The 21,924-nt window shown below is 34.6% G+C and overlaps 1 protein-coding gene across 2 annotated transcripts in view; it reads left to right on the plus strand.

Annotated features, from left to right (window-relative positions):
• Positions 1–21,924, plus strand: part of LOC103255374 (metabotropic glutamate receptor 5) — a 215,935-nt gene that overhangs the window by 11,467 nt on the left and 182,544 nt on the right. For both annotated transcript variants that reach the window (XM_008053327.2, XM_008053328.2), the window contains exon 2: positions 6,363–7,224. In XM_008053327.2, the coding sequence (XP_008051518.1) occupies positions 6,564–7,224 (661 nt within the window). In that variant the 5' untranslated portion in view covers positions 6,363–6,563. The remainder of the gene's footprint in view (positions 1–6,362; positions 7,225–21,924) is intronic.

Consider the following 21,924-nt stretch of genomic DNA (forward strand, 5'->3'; position numbering starts at 1 on the left):
CAATATTAGTTTAGTAATAAATACCATACCAAAGTATAAATGTAAAAAAATGCCATGCAACCTCAATAAATAGAAGAAACACTGCAAAGTTAGGGATCTGGGAAGATTTTCGGAAAAAATATTCAAAATATTATCTAATTCAATTATTGTTAAAAGTCTTTGAGATAGGTTCTACTATCAGTTCAGTTGCCAATAAAGGTATGAGGCACAGAGAGTATAAGTCTCCAAAGGACACACAGCCAACAAGTGGAAGTGCCAGGATTTAGCCCAGGTCTACTTGACTCCAAGCCCATGCTCATAACAGCTCTGCCATAAAGGCCATTGAGACAACTGCATACCAGAGAGCAGAACCAGCATGCACAAAACCATTGGAAAAAAGTGGATGGACTTGGACAAGAGCCTAATTTAACCTAACTAGTAGACTCCAAGGAGGAGCAAATGGAGGGGAGATAAGATCATGAGGGAGATAGGGGCTTAAATTTAGAAGCCAGATCCCTCCATCCCAAACTTAAAAATAAAAATAATAGATAAATTGCTAATGAAATGTATTAGTGTACAACAATGTACATTTAGAAATTTAGAAAACACAAATAAAGAAAAACAAAAATTCCTGTATTTTCATCACCCATACAGCATTCTATTAATGTCAGTGTATGTGTTTTTAGTCTTGTTGTGTGTATACATTCCCACCCATAATATTGTGAAAATCAAATCATACTTGCCATCTCGGGGTACAAAATAAATATGCAAAAGGCAGCCGCCAAAAATAATACTTGCCTTTTATTTCTGTGTAATATAACATGAATACTTCACATTTCACTGCCCCTTCCTCCGCCGACATAGACACTTCAAAGAAGAAAGTTGCTGTTCAAAAATTGTTCAGTCTTTGCTGGTTTTTCTTTACCTTTGGACTTTGGAATTCCCTGGGGATGCAGTTTAGTTCATTTTCTCTTCTCACTTCCTAAGCGATTTCCTCTAGTTTTATGATCTACAAAAAAGTACTTCTGTATACTGATGCCTTCCACAGCTGTACCTTTTATTCAGAACTCTCTATAGAATTCAGCCTCTTAACATGTAGGTGCTTATTCAATGATCTGTCCTTGATTTTCTAGTAAGTATCTAAAACTTGGTATATCAGAACTGAACTTCTGTTGTTGTCTCCATCCACATCTTCTCCACAGCACTCGCCACCTTAGCCAGTGTGACACTACATGGTATTCTCATTGACCCTTCCCTTTCTCTCACATCCCAAGTCAGATCTGACAGCAGACCCTTACATTCTACCTTTAAAATATATTCAGACTCCTATCAGTTCTCACCGTCTACACTGCCATCTCCCCTCTAACCACTGACATCTCTCTCACCTGAAGTACTGCAATAGTTTCCTAATTTCTCACTCAGTTTCTGCCTCTGGATCCTTCTTGTTAAGCAAAAGGAGTGGTCCTCCTCTATTGGAAATCCTTCCAGAAAAGCATTCTCATGTCAAAGTCTTTTGAAGTCTAAGCAGACTCAACATGTCACTCTATCACTCAGTCTCCTCTTCATGTTTTAACTCTACTGCAGCCACAGGAGCCTCTTTGCTGTTCCTCAACACCCTAAACATCACTATATGTCTTAGGGTCTTTGAATTTGCATTATTCACTCCTTTAATTCCTTTAGGTATTTACTCCAATATTACTTTTTCAGTTTATCCTTCTTTGACCATGCTACGCAAAGTTTGCCACATAATCTGGCACTTTCTATATTGCTTTCCTGCCCTTGTTTGTTAGTGCTCCTTACTGTGTAGCATGCAATATTTTACTTACTTATTTCATTTATTGTCTGACAAATCCCCTTAGATTATATGATCCATGAGATGTGAACTTATGTCTACCTTGTCCATAACCAAATCCTCACAGCCTAGAAGAATGTTGGATTAGAATAACTATACTCTATAAACATTTATTGGACAAATGAGTGATAGATATGCAGATAGATCTGATATATTCTCTCTGATCTATTTGAAGTTTATGCTCTATTAATTTCTTATATTTTGATGGGATATGGGATGATTTACCAGTTAGTCTTATAATAAGCTAACTTGTAGCAAAAATTCTGGCACATTTCCATGTCATACAATGGGGGGACCTAAAATAAAATGGAATTATCTTTTGGAGGGTGGGCCCTTGTAGCACAGGCTTCCTCTACTAGGTAAATGTTTTAGGTATCCATCAGCATCAGTATACCAGCTTGCATTGTTGTAAGAGGTGGAGTTCCGCTTCAGTGAATTTTGTTCTTTTGGAGATTCTTTCAACGTGTTTGCCCATTTCATGATGAATGATTTTCTCCAGCATCACTCTGAGGATTCAGCAATTTTTGGCCAAAAATGGCATGACCCCCGTGCCCTACCCTCTTTATTAACCCAATCTAGCCCCAGCAGCTTTTTGTTTGTTTGTTTCCCTGGATGGAAACAGTCTTCAAAGGAAAACATTTTGCTGATGTCGAAGAGGTGAAACAAAAAACGGCAGAGGCCCTGAAAGGCATCAAACTTGGCAAGTTCAAAAACTGTTTTGAACAGTGGGAAAAGCACCTCGATAGGTGTATTGCATTAAACAAAGAGTACTTTGAAGATAACTGAAGTTTAAACATGTAAGAATAAATAAACATTTTAAATAAATAAGTTCCATGTTCTTCCTTGTAATTTATCTCAAAATCTACCTTACAGGTGCCTGGGATTTATAACTAAAATCAAGAAAGTATAGCTATTGTGTATCCAAGTCAAATTATGAAGAGCACCCGGCACTCTTTGGAGCATTTCAGATTTCAGATTTTTGGATCTGGGATGCTCAGTCAATGAGTATCATGTAGCTTTTCCAAAATCTGAAAAAATTTGAAATCCCAAACATTTCTGGTCCCAAGCATTTTAAATAAGTAATATTCAACTTGTACCTACATCTCAGGGTTGCTATAAGAATTATTGCTGCACATATGCCACACACACAGACACACATATAGACATAGCTATTAGGTCACACATCTTCATAATATGCAGTGCAAATAGAATATAATGTCTTCCATGGGAATCAGATGCATTTTGAGGGGCATTTTGTGTTTGAATATAAAACGCCTAAAGCATAAAATACCGAATGCATTTTGTCTTCAAATATAAAATACCTAAAACATTCTCTTTTGGCTCCCCTGGTATCACATGCTCTTACTTTCTCTCCTTACTTTTTGGGTTGCCTACTTTTCCTAGCTGCTTTTCCAAAACGACCTCTCAGTGGGGCTTACCTCTCAGCCCCACCTTTGTTATATTGCTTTCTAGGTGATTGTATGCATTGCAAAGATTTTATATATTAGTGGCCCTCAATTAATATCTCTAACCCCTATCTCTCCTCTAAGTCTGTCCTTATATATTCACTTTCCTGTTTGTCAGCTGTACCTAGATGTCTCAAAAGCATCTCAAATTTAACATTTTCAGAAAATTATTAATTTTCTTCTGCCCCTCACCTGTTTATGTATCAGTCTATCCCATCTCTGTCAAAGGTATCAAAATGCACTATGTTGTAAGACTAGAAACCTTGGAGTAGAACCTGATTCAGCTCTCTACCACACTACACACATCTAGTCCATCAGCAAGTCCAGCTGATTCTACTTGGAAAATATATCTGTGTCTGCTTTCCATATCCACTGTCACCAGTCATAGCAAAGCCACTATCATTCCTTGCTGAATCATTACAGCAGTCCTCTAATTCAATTTCTTTAATCTATTATTCAGAACAAAGGGATAGCCAGAACAATCCTTTTGAAAATTGAATAATGCTAGCCATTTGCTTACATATCCTCAATGACTTTCTGGTATGGTTAACATTAAAATTCTTCATAAAAATCTATGATCCAACATGGCCTGGCTCTTTCTTATCTTTCCAACTTCATCTTATACCACCAATTCTCCCATTTGTTATGTTCTAGCCACACTGTTTTACATGACTGGTCACTTGCCATTCTTCTTTTCAATGTTTTTTTGCACTTGTCAGATTTTAGCTAAAGTTACCCTTCAGGGTTCTGATCTGTAAGCCCCACAGTATAGACAGCATGTATGTTTTGTTCATACTTGAATATTCAATTCTTAAGACAGAGTCATAGCATATGTATGGCATAAAAATTGGTTAAATGAGCTAATGAATAGATGAGTGAAGCATAATGGGTGCTCAATGATATATAATGATCATAATTATCAATGCATACCATTGCACTTATTCATTACACTAGTCTCTCCCACTCAATAGTTAATAGATCTTTGTTGAATTAGTGAAATAATTTAGCATACTTGTATATTCAGAAGACAGTCTTTTAGTTTTGTAATATTCATATGTCTCAATATACAATGCTTTCATAATATAACTCCAATGAATACAATGCATGGGGTTGATATTTCAGCTGCATGAGTTTGAGGACCACTTCTAGTCTATTATATTACTTTGATGCATTCACATTAAAAAATGAGTCCAGTTTTGTGATTGGGTTCACTCACTAATGTTCTGAATTTAATGAGACTTTGTGCTTCCTTTTACTTCAGATTTTTATTTTTGTCTGCAGTAGAATTCGCATGACCATGAGAATAAAAATTACTTCTTAGGTCTTTGGTCTAAAGAAAGTGGAAGAACACATTGAAAATATTCAAATAACTTCCCAATGAGAAAATTAACATCAGTCTTTCTTCTTTTCCTCCTGTCTGCAGTGACAATTTTCATATCCAAACTATTTTTCTATGTATTGTCAAACACCTAGTTATTCTGAAATCTCGTTATCTGATGAGATTTATTATATTTTATTTTTGGCACCATACCAAAGAAGAGTTTCTCTGTAATCATAGGAAACAGCAAAAATGAGGGTAGGAGTGATTAGAAATATGATTCAAGTTATATTCATTTTGTGTTTGAACTGGACTTTTTGTATATCTGATGAGTTTGTAAGTTATTAGTATTTTTGTACAAGCATGATACTTGCATAAATTCTTGAGGAAACATCACCTGTCTTTGAAAAGTGGTACTTAGGGAATTAATCACTTTAAAACAACTTGGAATCCTAAGCCTGTAGAGATGATAACATAAAAAATAAGACTCTTATACAATTCACTTAAATAACCTAAATTACTAATTTGTCAGTTCTTGTTTACAAATCATGCTAGAATTTGCTGTAGGAAACTTGAGACAAAGTTTCCGTTTGAGAAATTTAAGTTGAAATTGATGACTGCATTCATAGCAATACTTGGAAGGATAGTTGCAAACACGCATCCTTGCAGTCCTTTGAGTCTTAGCAATGTGGAATTTTTTCCTGGGTCAGGGTTACTGTGAATTTTATTACAAGACTCTGTTATTACTTTGAAGACTCTCTGGAGGACCAAGTGGATTGCCAGATAATCTTCTGTCCTCACCATCTAGCCACAGAATGCCCTTGGAAATTTAATAACAAAAAGATGAATTTTTTAATATGTATATAACCCTATTCTATTTACGAAGTATTTGCATAGTTGATATCTTATGTTTATTTCTATAAGGGGAAACCTGGCATATATTATCCTCATTTTTCTGATGAAGAAATTCTAATACTGAGAGGTTAATAGTTTACAAATACTTAATAGCAGAACAGGGATTTGAACCTGAATAGTTTCTCTAAAAATTAGTGCTAATTTTACCATCCCTTGGTGACAATTTGGAAGATATTTTACTCTGTAATATCCTAACCTTTCTTCCTCCCTCCCCTATAGTTCATTTAACGTAAAATACCCATCTATTTTCATTTGTCTTGTTATTATCATGTATGCCAATTGGACATAAAACTTCTTTATTACTGGGAAGATTATTCAGGTTGCTTTGCATTGTATTTGGAGGGGGGTATATATGTCTATTTAAAAAATAACTTTATTTTTGTAATTTCATAATTAATGCATGCTTAATGCTAAGAATTTGGAAAGAAACAAAAAGCATAATGAAAATTAAAAAGCAGTTACCCATACTTCCATTATCTAGATCACCAATGTTTAATATTTTGGTGTGCACACTTCCCAGGGTTTTCTGATCATGGCATAGTTTTGCCTCTAAGATGGTTTCTCAGCTTTACTTGGGAGCACAGCACTGCCTGCCACACAAAATTTAGTTGTGTGTAGTCCAGATGAACAAATAAAAAATATTAACCTAAGCAAGGCAGCTTCTTAATCAATTCACTAAGCAGACAGAAATGTTGAAAAGAATTTTGGATTTTTTCTTTTTTATCTATGTCATCAAAACCCTCTCTTTCTCTGCTAGCATAAACCATTTGAACTTCTCCAAAATAGCTGCACTTACATTTGATAAAGACTCATACTATTTTTTTTTTTCCAGATATTGAAGATCATGACCACATGGATGCATCTAGCTAAATGGTACCTGGGGACATGGTGGTTCTTTAGAGAACACATCTAAAATGCTGGCTAATTCTTTGGTTTGCCACTCAACATAAGACATTGTTTGATTATATCTATCAAAACTCTCTGGAATTTTTCCCACCATGCTGTCTTTATTAGCTTGAACTCCTTCCCTAAAATGGTCCTTCTGTTGATCCTGTCAGTCCTGCTTTTGAAAGAAGATGTCCGTGGGAGTGCACAGTCCAGTGAGAGGAGGGTGGTGGCTCACATGCCGGGTGATATCATTATCGGAGCTCTCTTTTCTGTCCATCACCAGCCTACTGTGGACAAAGTTCATGAGAGGAAATGTGGGGCAGTCCGTGAACAGTATGGCATTCAAAGAGTGGAGGCCATGCTGCATACCCTGGAAAGGATCAATTCAGACCCCACTCTCTTGCCCAACATCACACTGGGCTGTGAGATAAGGGATTCCTGCTGGCATTCAGCTGTGGCTCTAGAGCAGAGCATTGAGTTCATAAGGGATTCCCTCATTTCTTCAGAAGAGGAAGAGGGCTTGGTACGCTGTGTGGATGGCTCTTCCTCTTCCTTCCGCTCCAAGAAGCCCATAGTAGGGGTCATCGGCCCTGGCTCCAGTTCTGTGGCCATTCAGGTTCAGAACTTGCTCCAACTTTTCAACATACCTCAGATTGCTTACTCAGCAACCAGCATGGATCTGAGTGACAAGACTCTGTTCAAGTACTTCATGAGGGTGGTGCCTTCAGATGCCCAGCAGGCACGAGCCATGGTGGACATAGTGAAAAGATACAACTGGACTTATGTGTCAGCTGTGCACACAGAAGGTAAGTTTTCTTTATAACCTTTGAGTATGTCTTATTATGTACTTAACAGTTAACATTTCAGATTTTGGAAGAATAAGCTATTCCTAATTATTTTAGGTATTTTGAATTACCCCAGTTATACCAGTACTATAAGAAGGGACTGGGTGTCAAATATATAGACACACATAGATTTAAGCTAATATGAGGGTTTATTTAGTCATCATTTGGAACAACAGGATTGCTTTGTATTACATATTGCATTATTCTATACTATACTTCTGCTATGATGTACTTCTGCTGTAAAGATGCTTTTTGGTATTTGGTACTAGAGATTTTTAAGTTATGAGCTCTTCATTGAACATCTCTCATTAAGGTTACTCCAGTAGTATATTGTTTCTGACAGTTAAACAGAGGTGTATGTAAATATATATAAGACTGAAGGTAGCCAGTTCTTGTCAAGTTATGCTGTTTTAAAGAATTGTCAACAGTTTAATCTTACAATTACTTTTCAATAGAGTGCATAACGAAATCTGAAATGAAGATAAGAATAAATTAATTTTACCCTTGTGTACAGTATAGTTGGAAAGTATAATTCCTAATAATTTAACATGTTTACTTCAGAATTTATTGCATCTTTATGCTCAAAGAATATGAGGAAGGAAAAATCTGACTGTTGTGTTATAATAGTTAATAATAAGTAGTCCTTTATTATTTATGGCATTTAAAATTTATTTTGTGTTCATTATTTGTTAATTCTTGAACAAGGCAGTTTGAGATATGTTTGGTTTGACCTACACAGGTTATGACCCAAAGAGTGATACTCACTTGTTACACAACACAAGGAAAATAAAATACATGTATTAAGTTCTATGGAAAACTGAAAAACATACAAAACCCTTCAAAAAATCGTTGAAATATTGTATTTGTTAAGATTTTTTAAATTCTACAATAACATATCAATGTGTTTCAAAGGATCCAGTCCAGTCCTGTACTATGTGGGGATCCAGTCCTGTACTTTACCCCACTACAGAGGTTGGGAGCCATCCACCAATCAGATATAGCAAAAATTTTATTTTTAAGTGGAATAATATAAATTTCACTGTATGTACACTCAATAATAGTCAAAGTTTTACAAACATAAAATGAGCTTCTATATGGATTAAGACATCTCTATCTCTAGACATTTTAATATATAAGTTGATAGTTGATTTAGAGGGATGTTAATATATGGAGCAATGGACGGGTGTTTGGAGCTGGAGACCTTTAAATTTGTTTCCTTTGCGGGGTTTTTTTCCCCTAAAACTGAGGTGTTTTTGTTTGTTTTTTATAAAATGACAATTTCACTCAATCTTCCCAAGTCAATGATATACACGATTTAGATATATTTTTTTTTTAAAAAAGTCTTTAAGAGTTTAAATAATTCATTCAATATATACCTACTAATAACTTTAGAGCCAGGGATAGATCTCATATTTACTGACTTATATAATTCAGTGTACTATGATAATTTAACAGAATTCAATAGAATCACACCTTTAGGATATGTTCATGCAACACATATTATTAAGTACAATATATGCAAGACTTTCTGATAATCTTGTGAAGGACAGCCTATATTTTATATATCATGACTGTCAACATGCCTGCAATCTGGCAAAAGAGATGGGCGTGTACAAATACTTATATAACTATAATGCAAGATGACACAATGTTACAAATATGACTCTAAAGTAAATTGATGGAAAATAATATCACCTCCTGCTCTGTGGTTATGGGGGTCATGGTGGAAATCTTAGAGAAGGAAATGGAATTTGACAGTTGAATTTTTTTTTGGATATATACATTTCATTTTTTAATAAAAGATAATCTGTGCAGATTTCAACATTTTAAAACTTACAGGAGATTTTATCCTATTAGACTGATATTTCCTTTACTCTAGGTTACTGTCTTCTAAGAATATGGCATATAGTACATATAACATGCGGAATATTTGTCAATTAACCATGTTATTGATAAGGTTTCCAGTAAACAGTAGACTCTTACTTAAAAGTCAAATATTATACAGTTATATACAAATTTTTTACTGGGAGCGGGGAGTCAGCACCCCAACCCCTGCTTGTCCAAGGGTCAACAGTATTGCCTTTTTAGGCTCTATTATCTTTCAAGATAATTCTGTTATGTTGCTGTAACTAGCACCCTCCAATCTCAATGGTATAACATGAATGCTTTATTTTGTTCAACATTTCACTTTCCATGAATATCAGTAAGGATCTCTGTTCTTCATATTTATGTCGGAAACAGGCATTCACTTTTCCCCTAGACAGTTGAATTTTAACAAGAAGAATACTGACAACTGGTGAAAATTAAGAAGGGATGGATTTCAGTGAAGGATGTAAGGAAATATGAGGAGATAAGAAGGTGAAAAATATGTTTGAAAGGCCAATTATAAAAGTATGGTTTTGTTTGCCTTAAATTTTTAGGGACTTTCTTTTAGCTTAAGAAGAATAGGGCTTACTCATTATGTGGGAGATGCTAATCCAGGATTGTGCTTCAAGGGAAACTCATAGTCATGAACATTGGCTTCTACGTGTTTAAACTGTTATTTTATCCAAAATATGCACCAATAGTGATTAGTAATATAACAAAATAAATTATGATGCATTCACAAAATGTGTTATTAGGTAGTTATTTGAATAAATGAAGCATTCTATACGTAATGAGTTAACTATCTCCAAGATATTTTTAAGTGAAAAAAAAGGTGCAGTGCTATACATATGACATTTTATTCATCTAAAAGGGATTTTATATTAACCATTTGATTGGATAGTCATAAAATTGTTCTCAGAGAAGAAAACACTACTACTAGTTATTCCTTCTGGCTTGTTTTATGTGGTTATGTCAAGAAGTATTTGTCCTGCTTCAATGTCAAGCAAGTATATGGATACTGAGTTCATGTGGTGTGCGGTCTTACAATTTGTAAGGTAATGAATGACATAGTAGGGATTTTCACAAGGTAAAATTCCCTTCCTAGATCAAAAAAGTGCTTGAGTCAAAAAATGCAATCCTGTAGGGTACTGTGAAAATTCTTCAAGGTGATACCTGGTTTTCTGTTGCTTAGCTTTTAATAAAGTCTCTGTGGGATCTTCTATGAAGTGACAATGTCAGTTCTTCAACCTCTTTCTTGACTTGGTAGTGAGTAATTATCTCTAGCCCTAGATAAATTGGCCCTAGTACCTTATAGTTTATTCTCATGATCTTATAATTATCCTCCATTGCTCAGATGGCATTCTTCTTTCTTGAAAAGTATGACTGTTTTACTGTTGTTTGTTTTACACAGAAATTATATAGAACTTTTAGGCAGAGACTCATAGTATAAAACAAAAAAGGAAAGAAAAACAAGCAAGCATTTTTTAAGGGCAGAACAAACTAGCTCTTCAACAGAGTAGAGGTAACAAACATATAACATCTCAGAAGAAAAAAAATATAAACCTTTAAAATAAGTTAGTCCAGTAAGCACTCTGTGTACTCTAAGAAAATTTAGTACTTTTGCAAACTTTGGTACATGTGTACTTGATGACTCAGGATCAATGGTGCTTGCCTGTTTAGGGGTGTGTCCAATTGATTGCATTGATGATTTCCATTAATGGTGACCCTATATTCACATAATTTGCTGTGTATCTTGATAATTCCCATTCACTGTCATGTGACACTTTCCTTCTGACTGCTCTAGTGGATAGAACTTGGTTGATGTAAGAATTTCCTTCCCAATCTGTCAGAACCTTGTCGTGGTCATGTGAAGGATGAGGACACCCAGGTTTTCCATGTGAGTTCATCTTAGACCTGTTGACCTCAATCATGTGAGAGCACTCAGTAGAGATCAACGCAATTGCCTTCCTTACTCACAGCTAATTGCAATCAAATAATTGAACCCAGCTGAAACCATCAACATTATCCAGCTGACCGTTATTTTGAGCAATAATAAATGGCTTCAGGATGGAATCCAGTATGAGTATATTCATCCCTCTGACTTTGTTTCCTCCTCCCAAATAAGATACTTCTGCCAAGTTGAAACTTCAAAATAAAAACAAGACAAATTTATTATCATGCACTAACACTCTTGAGATTTAACTATAAAACAGAATAAGTGCTATGAGCAAGAAGGAAAATTTAAAATGCTTTGCCCATGCTCCTTTAATGTTTTAAATAGTCAGGCACTTGCCTATATTTTATTATCACATTCTCCCCTTTGAACTAGTTCAATTTCATTGAGAGAAGTAATTACTGGGTTGAGTTTTATACATAAAACCATGTATGTTGTACTTTTTTGGATGATTTACAGGATTTCACATTTCACTGTTTTTTTTCTGACTTTAGTTGAAACTGTATTGTGTCTCCCAAGGGCCTGTCAGAGGTCTAGCAAAAAATAGGTGCTCAAAGACTATTTGCTAAAAAGATAAATTTGTGCTAGAATAGTACCTAGCTCACGATTTATGGATACATAGTATATGGATAAATATCAGGCACTTGTCATTTTTCACACCTTTGCTTCTTTTTTAAAAATGAGGTGCCAAAATGCCTCCCTTGATTAATTGTAAAATGCTGTTAACACTTTTTTGTTTACACTGGTTCTTGAATTTCTTACTTCTGTCTAATGATAAGGGAATTTAATTTGTTCTAATTAAAAAAAAAATATTTAAGTGATGCTCTGAAGGGCAAAATGTACCAGTAAGTTGTACTGGTAACATACATAACTTAAAACATCATCTTCAGGTGGATCTACAGATTGCAATTCTGTACTAGTTTCAAGTTACGATATGGCATTTCATCAATTATTTACTTAAAATATGATAATAATCAAGCTTTGAGAGACCTTCATTGTGATTCAAAGTCCATGAACATGTTTGACTTCTAAAAAGTAGGAATGCATTTTCCCCATTTCACTATTTCTACTAATCGTGACTGTATCAAGACAGCAATTTAGTTTGGGGAGATAAGAAATGTCAATATAAAGCCTTCTGAATACTTTGTAACGGGATTTTTTTTCCTCCAGGGGTTGGATAGTACTAGGAGTTAAAACAGTTGTTTAGAAAATCATAGTAATAACTCAGACACATAAATTACTAGCATATACTACTACTTGTAGAATGTTAACATTGGAAGGGTCTTAGGTGATCATTTAATCTAATTTCTATATTTTACAGTTGAGGAAGCATAGATCAAGTAATAAACATGCCCTTACATATCACATAATTCGTTGCAGAGTTGAGCCTTCAAATTCGAAATTCCTGTCTAGAACTTTGTTTCCACATTATCGTTAGATTATTACTCAAGTCCTTTTTTGCCATGTGACTATCTCGCCATTGTATTGTTCTATTCTTTTCCCTTTTATCTCAGTGGCAGTAATATTTCTAAACACTTGCTGAATGTTTTAGTGACTATGTGAAATAGTAACAGGGACCATGAATGAAGTAGTTCATCTAAAAATTAGTCTTGGGAAGTAACCTGATCCCTTTGCTCTTGATCTGTAAACTAGATGAAGTACTCCTTTGCATGGGTCATACTGAAGGTTTGCTGAAACTTTGAAAGATTTTCCTTTGCTTTGAAAAAAAAAACCACATTAGATCCCCAGAAGTCTTTTAAATTATAGATTGATTGTATAATTGTATTGGTTACTACTGACATAACAATATATAAAATTGAGAAGATGTAGAGATTTTTAGAGGGAATTCTTTACTGAATTCGATCATGGATTCATAATCTGAGAAACACAGTGGCAACTTTAATCGTAAAAATGCAATTTTTTATATTCATACATTACTGTCAGAAATGTCATTGTTAGTTGTGAAAGAAGTACAGGCAGCCCTGGGGAAAGTGTTCGGAGGGAGTATTCCTTCTCATCTTTCCTTTCAGATTCAATAGCCTAGGATCTCTTTGTTGTTGTTGTTGTCGTTTTGGGTTTTGTTTTTTTTTTTTTTTTTGAGTTGGAGTCTCACTCTGTCGCCCAGTCTGGAGTGCAGTGGCCGCTCCTGGCCACCGCAGTCTCGACCCTCTGGGGCTCCGGTGATCCTTCCGACTCAGCCTTCCAAGTAGCTGGAACTACAGGCGTGCGCTACCACGCCCAGCTAATTTTTTTATTTATTGTAGAGATGAGGTCTCGCTGCCCAGGCGGGTCTCGAACCCGCGGGCTCAGGCAATCCACTCACCTCAGCCTCCCAAGGCGTGGGATTACAGGCTGAGCCACCAAGCCCGGCTGCCTAGGATCTCTTAATTAATAACCTCGAAGAGAGTAATTACTACTTCTCTCAAGTTAAAAAAAAAATAGAATGCACTGACATATCTATCTGTGGCCTAGGCAGTATCTACCCTATTATCAAGTTTCTTTCTGAGGACACAGTTTCTGCATGGACTGTGACTCACCTATAAGAAACTAATGCCTGAAATAACATTGTGCCTTCCTCTCTCTTAGGCACCACTGCTGTCTCTCCACTGCTGAAAACACTGGAACTCCACCCCCTGCCCCCAATACTCCATGCCCAGGATGGTTAACTTAAGTTAGGAGGTACTTTGTTTGCAGACGACGTCCCTGCACTGCTCCCCAAATGCATAAAAATACCTCTGGTGATATGAAAATATGGACACTTCTACAGTTCTAACTAATCAGATGCTTACCTGAATGTGAAGGTCATCTCAGAGTGAGGATGATTATCAGGTATTTAGGATCTGCCCATTTTATGACTGGGAGCTGCATAAACTCATGTTTTTTCTTGGTCTCCCTTATTCTAGATCTTATGGAAGTACCATTATTGTCTGGGTTTCAAGAGTTTGAAAATTTGAAAACTTCATTTACTCTATTTACTAAAGAACATGTCTTGGGACTCTGTTCCTCAGTCATTATAATCTTTTAGCTTCTAGGTTCATATTTTTCAGACACAGGTGACAGCTTGCTTCTGCATGAGAAAGACTGGAGAAAGAGAGGGCATGTAGGACATATATGTTCCAATGTACTTCTTGAAACATGCAAAACAGGATGAAATGCAAATTCCGCACAGTAGGCTTTATTCAAAATAAACTAAGAAGGCATATAAGAAATAGCAAGAGTGAAGATTCACAAAAAACTAGACAGAATATCTCAAGAAACTCCTTGCCTCCTTCCTTTCTTCTTTCTTCCCCTCTCTCCTCTCCTCCCCACTCCCTGCCTTCATTCTTTCTTTCTTCCTTGCTTTTCCCTCCTCCTTCCCTGCTCTCTCTCTCTCTTTTTATCATTACTTTTTTTCTTCTCTCTTTTTAATTGGAAATTTTGGGTTTTTTTTTCTTAATTTTGTAGACTTTTCTGAAAGTCTGATCATTATTTCATTAATTTGAGAGTGAATAGATACAAAAACATAAAGATGGCATTAATGATGCCTTGGAGTCAGAAAAGAAATTGGAGGGACAAGTTGTGAAAAAAAAAGAAAGAAGGAAAGAGAGAAAGAAAGAAAGAAAGAAAGAAAGAAAGAAAGAAAGAAAGAAAGAAAGAAAGAAAGAAAGAAAGAAAGGAAGAAAGAAAGAAAGAAAAGAAGATTAACGGCATCAGAACTATGGGTTTTTACTCTGTGACTTTGGGAAAGTCACTTCAACTCCTTCCTTAATTTTTCACATGAAAAGGGACTAGAAAGAATGTTCTCACAAGTCCCTTTCAAGACTAACTTTCTGAGATTTGCTATGCTCAAACTTCTGCAGACTAAACCTGGGCTAGATTAAATATTGAACATTGTGATGCAGCCAAGCATGACCTGTTCAAGGAGAATGACCAGAATGGTAACAATCTGAAATCATGTCTTCAAAGAATACATTTTGCAGAGAGAAGATGAGACATGGCAAGGCCCTACTGCTACCTTCAGGTATTTGATATATTTAGGTATTTAGTTTATTTAGGTGGAGAGGAGATGGTTTCATTGAATATGGCCAGATGCATTACACAGAGAATTAGTTGCTATAATACCAGGGTGGCACATTATGGCTCAATTAAAAATACTTTTTGTTCATTAACAGAACCACTCAGGGAAGAAATTGCCCCTCTTAGGAGGTACTGAGTCAGTTTTCTGTAACTCCTTTTGCACAAGCCTGGAAGGGACAATCACTTGGGTGACTCTGGGAAAATTAAACCTTAGTTGATGGAAGAAAGGAGTTGGACTATTTGTCCTTTTTGGTAATTCCCAGTATTGACTATCAAATGTTATTTAACTGAAATTTGATTATTCTGTGAGCTAAAACATAGTCACATACATTATGATTTGTTCATTTATTCCATAACACAGTCTGATAAAATAACCATTTTACAAGCCAGGGAATAGATATGGAAGGAGAAATCAATGTCTTCATAATATTGCAGAGCAAGGATTTGAACACAAGGCCAATACTTTTGAAATAAATCTAAACCTATTTTCTTTGCATTGGAGTAGGAGTGACTTTAAGGAGAAGTTAAATAGACAGCTCTTGTTGTTGTTGTTGTTGTTTTCCTTCCCTAGGAATTAAAAAACACTGTTTCCTACCAAGAAAATCTTTTGGTACACTTCATGCGTCTTTTTAACTAGCTTTGAAAGCAGCACCTTTCCTTGTTTCCATGGAATGGATTAATTATAGTAGAAAGAAAGCACATTACGAAGGAGGCCTATGGCAACAAGTTAACCTCACAGATGACCGACCTCTCCATGAGTCTGATGATAAGCACAGACTGTGCTTGGTTGTTTCTATTTACATCTCCTTCGCAGACTCCACACTCTGCCCTACAGATGCCAATAATAGCAGGAAGCAATATGGTATGGAATTTTTTAAGAGCAAGAGGACATATTGTTAAATGATGTAGCCTTATGCATGAAAGACAGTTCTTTGGAATTTATTAGGGCTGTGAGTTATGAAATCTAATTCTGGCACATTTACAAATACTCTAGATAGATTTATTAAACATTCAAATGCTGAATTGAGGAGATATTTTGGAAAGATGTGTAATCGAATTTTAGGGAACTTTGAAAAGAGTGATCATCACCCAGTGGTGCATTTTGCACATTGCTTTTCACACACACACACACACACACACACACACACAAACACAATGAGACACAAAAGGAAGAGATTACCTAGTTAATGATTTTTCCAAAAAGTGCATCATAACCAATAAGTTATTTGTAAAACCAATTTCGAGTGTTGAAATCACATTTAATATTGAGTAGATTAAAATAGAATAGAATATAAATCAGAGTGCATTACATCATAGTAGACATTATTTTGTAAATTTTCATTTTAGCTGCACACAGCCATATGACCAGTGAGTTACCATTTAAAATACACTTCCTATTATGGCTTGCAGCTATAAAGTAAAAGTTTAAAAGTGTTATTTGCTTTTCTCTCTAATGTTGTTAATAAATGCTTTGCCAGAGAAATGTAGTACATACACACTGGTTTATTCTTCTGACAATGTCATTTGATTTATATTTCCTGGAGGGATGGAGTTTAAGTCTTGTTATTTAAAAAAAAGAAAACATTCCAAAGCACTCATGGTAGGAAATGATAGGGAGTTTGAGTAAAATGTAAATAATCAATATGTTTTTGGTAAATGGCATAAGCATCAGAATGGGACAGTGGAGTAGGCACTAGACAAAGAGAACAGAGGTAATGTTCCAGCCCTAGTTTATTTTATCAGATAATAAGACAAGCCTGGGAACATTTTATTTTTAAAAAATATTCCAATATAGTACACTACAAATAAATTCCCAAAATATTAATTACTATTTTGATATTAAACACATAAAATACAATATAATACATTTGTACTATTCACAAGATGATTCCTTGGTTATAAACAAACCATAGGGCACTTCATGTGGTATGGTATATAAAAAATGACAAATTTAAAGATACAAAGTGACAATTTTCTTTTAGTATTCTCTGTGTCCCAATGATTATATTAATAATTGCATTTGATAGTCTTTTGAAAATGTGAAGTTCAGGCCAAACATCATTTGTAAAATATAGTAAAGTAATAGTTGACAGAGTGCTTTTAGAAGTAAAAATAGTTCTATGAAATGAAATAGTTCCATAGTGAAAATGTATCATTAAATTCACAAACTTAAAAAGATACTTTTGGAATCTAAGCTTCTTGACCCATTGGAATAATTATTTTTTAAGTAGTAGCTTGAACACAGGCAGACTTCAGTGAGAATACAAATTAATATTCTTGCTAGTTGAGGGACTTTGGACAAGTAAAATTAATTTCCTCATTATCAGATTGAGATAAAAATGACTGCCCCATAAAACTGTTGGGAAAACTAAAAATAAAGCACTTAGTATCAAGCTTGGCACATAGCAAATATTCAATAAGTGTCTTCTAAATTTTATTGCTAAGAATTTGCCTTACTGTATCTTGTCTATGAATAAAAAAAAACCATAAATGATGTTTCAGTTTAGCTTTGCCTAGTTAAAATTGACTACAAAATGGGGGGAGGGGGACAATTGGTCAAGAAAGTAGCCTATATGTGTAGTGGATTTTAGATTCTTATTGATTGTACTTTTGGAAGTTAGATTTGCAGTCATATAATAAAAGTTAGGGTGCTTAGTGCTTTGGCATAATTTGGACTAAGCCCACACCTTCCTCTTCCAATTGCTGCTGTATGTTGGGAGGCACTATGGAGTAGTAAGATGAGCAAGATTTGCACATTTCCAGAGCCAGACTGTGAACATGGTTATCTTTAGTGTGTATGTGGATGTTGGAGGTGTGGGTATGAAAGTAGAGGGGGTTGAAGATGGAAAGTTAATGCTGTAAGCACTTCTGATTTTTTTTTACATTGTCAACAAGCACAAGCAACTTTTGTAGTGAAAAAAGAAGGGCAAGAAATAGATAGATAATCTCTTTGTACTTTTCTAATTGTACATAACCGTTGAAATTTCTAGTGTGATGAGAAGCTTCTGAAACATGCCATAAATCTGAGTAAACAACCAAAATGAAAAAATAGGTGATAAAAAGGTGCATCATATTTAATTGCTATGTTCATTTGTAAATGAAATTGATGTGCTTGCAAATTGTTACAGGTCAAGTAATAGTCACTAAAATAATAATAACTATTATTTATCAAGTGTTTGCTGAGTTTTCAGAAATTTTGCAAGTTACTTGTAATCTATAAAGTGATATCAAATTATTGATTTTGGTGTTATTACTGGCATATTAATACCATCTGAAAGTCAGCTCTACCCATAGCTACAGTGAAAAATGGATAATATAAGTAGGGTGAAAAGGATGATTCTATATTTCTTTCCTCAAGAACTTTAAGATGAGAACTATTTGTGTCTTTGACAATTTCCTCACAAACCATATTTCTTTGGTTATTTAGCCTCTTTTCAAATGTCATATAGCTGACTTTCACCAAATTTGGATTAGAACTTCAAGTCTTGACTTTTTAGTGGGAGTACAAAGCAAATTACTTTTTAGGAAAAATGTATTTTTGAATTGCCATATGATGGCTGTCATATTTTAGAGAAGCTGAAAAATGTAAAAGTTATGATATACTTGACCTATCATATAAGTTTAATGTCATAGAATTTTTAAAAAGTGTAAATGAAGTTAATAAATAATATGGTTTTATGAAAGAAATTTGATAAAAAAGTAAATATATCAAAACATTGAAAAAATTAAGCAAGCTATCTGGCTATTGATCGTTCCCAATTCCCAAATTAGTATACTAATCCCTTATCATAATTGGTATAATAGAATAATCAGTATTAATTTTTTGCCCAGAGGAAATAAAAATATGTAAACAACCATAAAGTCCCATTATAGTTCACATTAAAACTCTAGGTTTTATCAAAGAATTCATGCTGAAAAATCAGGCTGACACGATTAGTTATAGGACATTGCTTTATACAAAATTGATAATAGTAGATTCTCATAGCTAATAAAATGCAAAAAAAGAATTTGGTGGTGCTTTATTTCTCCAAGTTTTCAAAGTTATAAAAACAATTGATAACTGGTAGCAACATTTTTTATGATTTGGGAGAATTTTTGCACAAATATAATTTTGTATAAAATTCTATCTATTTAAATGCAAGTATATAGTATGTAAAAGTACACCAAACAAGGCTCAAGATGCACATGATACTCTGACAAAAAATGTTGTCACCCATTAATTTACAAATATGTTTTGGGTATATACCATGCCATTGTCTCTGTGGTAGATAATATGAAAAAGTGAGATGTAGCTAACACGTGCTAAGATATTACTTTTCTCAGATGTGTACCAAGCCATGGCTTCATTCTAATGTGAAACCTACCCTTAAAGAAAGACTGTGTCTATCTGTAAGCAGAAATTCACCAAGAGATAGTATATGGCAAGGAATGACTAGAATGCATGCAGATGTCGCTGGCTGATGTAAAAATACATCATTGTGTCATCTTATTTTAATACTATATTATTTTATACTTTCTAGTCATTTATACTCTAGGATTGAAAGGAGCGATGTAGAGCACCCTAGGTGGCCTAGTTACTCCCTTTTGATTATACTATTGAATAGCCCTGATCCAGTATGAAGATGATAAGCACTGGTCTATTTGAAATAGAGGTCTGTTTTAGATGCCATTAATATAATTTTTTAAAGAGTAAGATATTAAATCTCCCTCACTAACAGATATTGCAGACAACTTTAAATGCTAAACTAAAGATACATAATCACAAGTAATTAAGACAGTCTCTGGTTTGTTTAACAAAACAGATAATTTCTTTCATGGAATTTTAAAACTCTGATAATTACTTAATTACCTATCTCTGGAAAAACCTTTTAAAAAAAACAGTTTTCATCACTTTTAACCATACTACATTTTTTTTCTCCTACAATTTTAATGTTCTTTTACTGTATTGATAACTATTTTTTCTTTCTTTCTTAATTTTTGCTTCAAGGGATACATGTGCAGTTTTGTTACATGGGTATGTTATGTAATGGTGAGGTTTGGGCTTCTTTTGAACCCATCACCCAAATAGTAAACATGGTACCTAATAATAATAATGATGAGAAGAAGGAGGAGGTTGAGGAGGAGGAGGAGGAAGAAGAAGATTTATCAATGCTTTTGAGTTCTTGCTCTCCTCCACACAATAGGAATTTGCAGTGTCTGTTTTCTCTCATCCTTATGCTCCTGTGTACCCAGTGTTTAGCTCCCTCTCGTAAGAGATTTGTTAATTTGCTTAGAATAATGGCCTCCAGCTGCATCCATGTTGCTGTGAAGAACATAATTTCATTATTTTCTATGACTGGGTAGTATTCTGTAGTGTATATGTACCACATTTTCTTTATCCAGTCACCATTGATGGGAACCTAGGTTGATTCTGTCTTTGCTATTGTGAATAGTGCTGTAATAAACATATGAGGGCAGGTGTCTTTTTGGCAGAACGATTTATGGTCCTTTGGGTATATATGCAGTAGTGGGATTGCTAGGTTGAATGGTAAATCGCTTTTTAATTCTTTGAGATATCTCCAAACTGCTTTCCACAAGGCTGAACTAGCTTACGTTTCCAACAACAGTGTACAAGCATTTCCTTTTCTCTGCAACCTTACCATTTTCTGTTTTTTTTTCTTTTTGACAATAATATTTGCAATTCCAACTTTTCCTTGATATCTGTCTTTTTAAGCAATTTCAATTTTCTTCCTCTTCCTGAGTCTTTTCTGAGTCTTAACTCAATTATTTTTTAGTTCTTTTGAGTACTCAGTAGAATTAATGTATGTGCTAAATTAATTTTACTTATTTGGAATGTACTTTCTTTGAAAGAGACTGCATAATTTTGTGAATTTGGAGAATTTTAATTTGGGTTTGTTTGGCAGGAAACTTTTCTTTTACCCTTAACGCCTATTAAATTCTTGTGCTTTTACCTTCACTCTGTCAATAGATGGAAAATTATAGCACACAATTGGAAAGTTTGGAGAAGCTAAAAAGAGTATAACACTTGTGCCATTAATAGGAAGAGAAAAACTCATTTAGAACAGAAAGAAGAAAAATAAAAACTCTCAAGTTTTTATATATGAAATACTAAAGTGGCCATGAGTGGAGCCTTGCAAATAATACCCCACAATTTCTAATAATAGGCAACTGAAATAAAATTTAACTATTCCTGAAAAAGAGCAGAAACTCATGCTAAGGTGACTGAGTTTGAACATAAAATCTTTATTTCTGATCCTTTGAGAAAATAAAATGATTTGATTTGGAGTTCAGTGAACAGAATATTAATCTTGGAATTGCTCTGGAGATCATATTTTATTTCCCACTTTGGGATGACTTTGGGCAGCTCACTTAACCTTTCTGAATTCACGGATCCTCATTTTTCAAGATGACAGATAGCTGTACCTGCACTCTCTGTACTGATGTTTTGTTATGATGGTCAGTTGAAAAATCAGTTAATACACTTTTTAAATCTAAAGCTGCCTGATTTATTAAATGAACACTCACTATGTGCCAAGATCTATACATATGGACCAGGCTTTTAACTTTTATAAGATATTGAGTATAGCACTGTGAAAATTAGGTGCTATTCAAGGACTTTAATGGTGCCTTCATACCAGTAAAAACAATGAGATTTTGATTGGTGTAAGTAATGGAGGGGAAAAAGTCAGACTCTCTTTGCACATAATATTATGTCCCATCAGCAACTAGCAAGATTTTAGGGTGTCACATCTGGAAGTGATTTGAGGGTTCCAATGGCTGGAGTA

This window comes from Carlito syrichta, unplaced genomic scaffold, assembly GCF_000164805.1.
Source record: "Carlito syrichta isolate Samal-C Ts95f unplaced genomic scaffold, Tarsius_syrichta-2.0.1 Scaffold288072, whole genome shotgun sequence".
NCBI classification, from domain to species: Eukaryota; Metazoa; Chordata; class Mammalia; order Primates; family Tarsiidae; genus Carlito; species Carlito syrichta.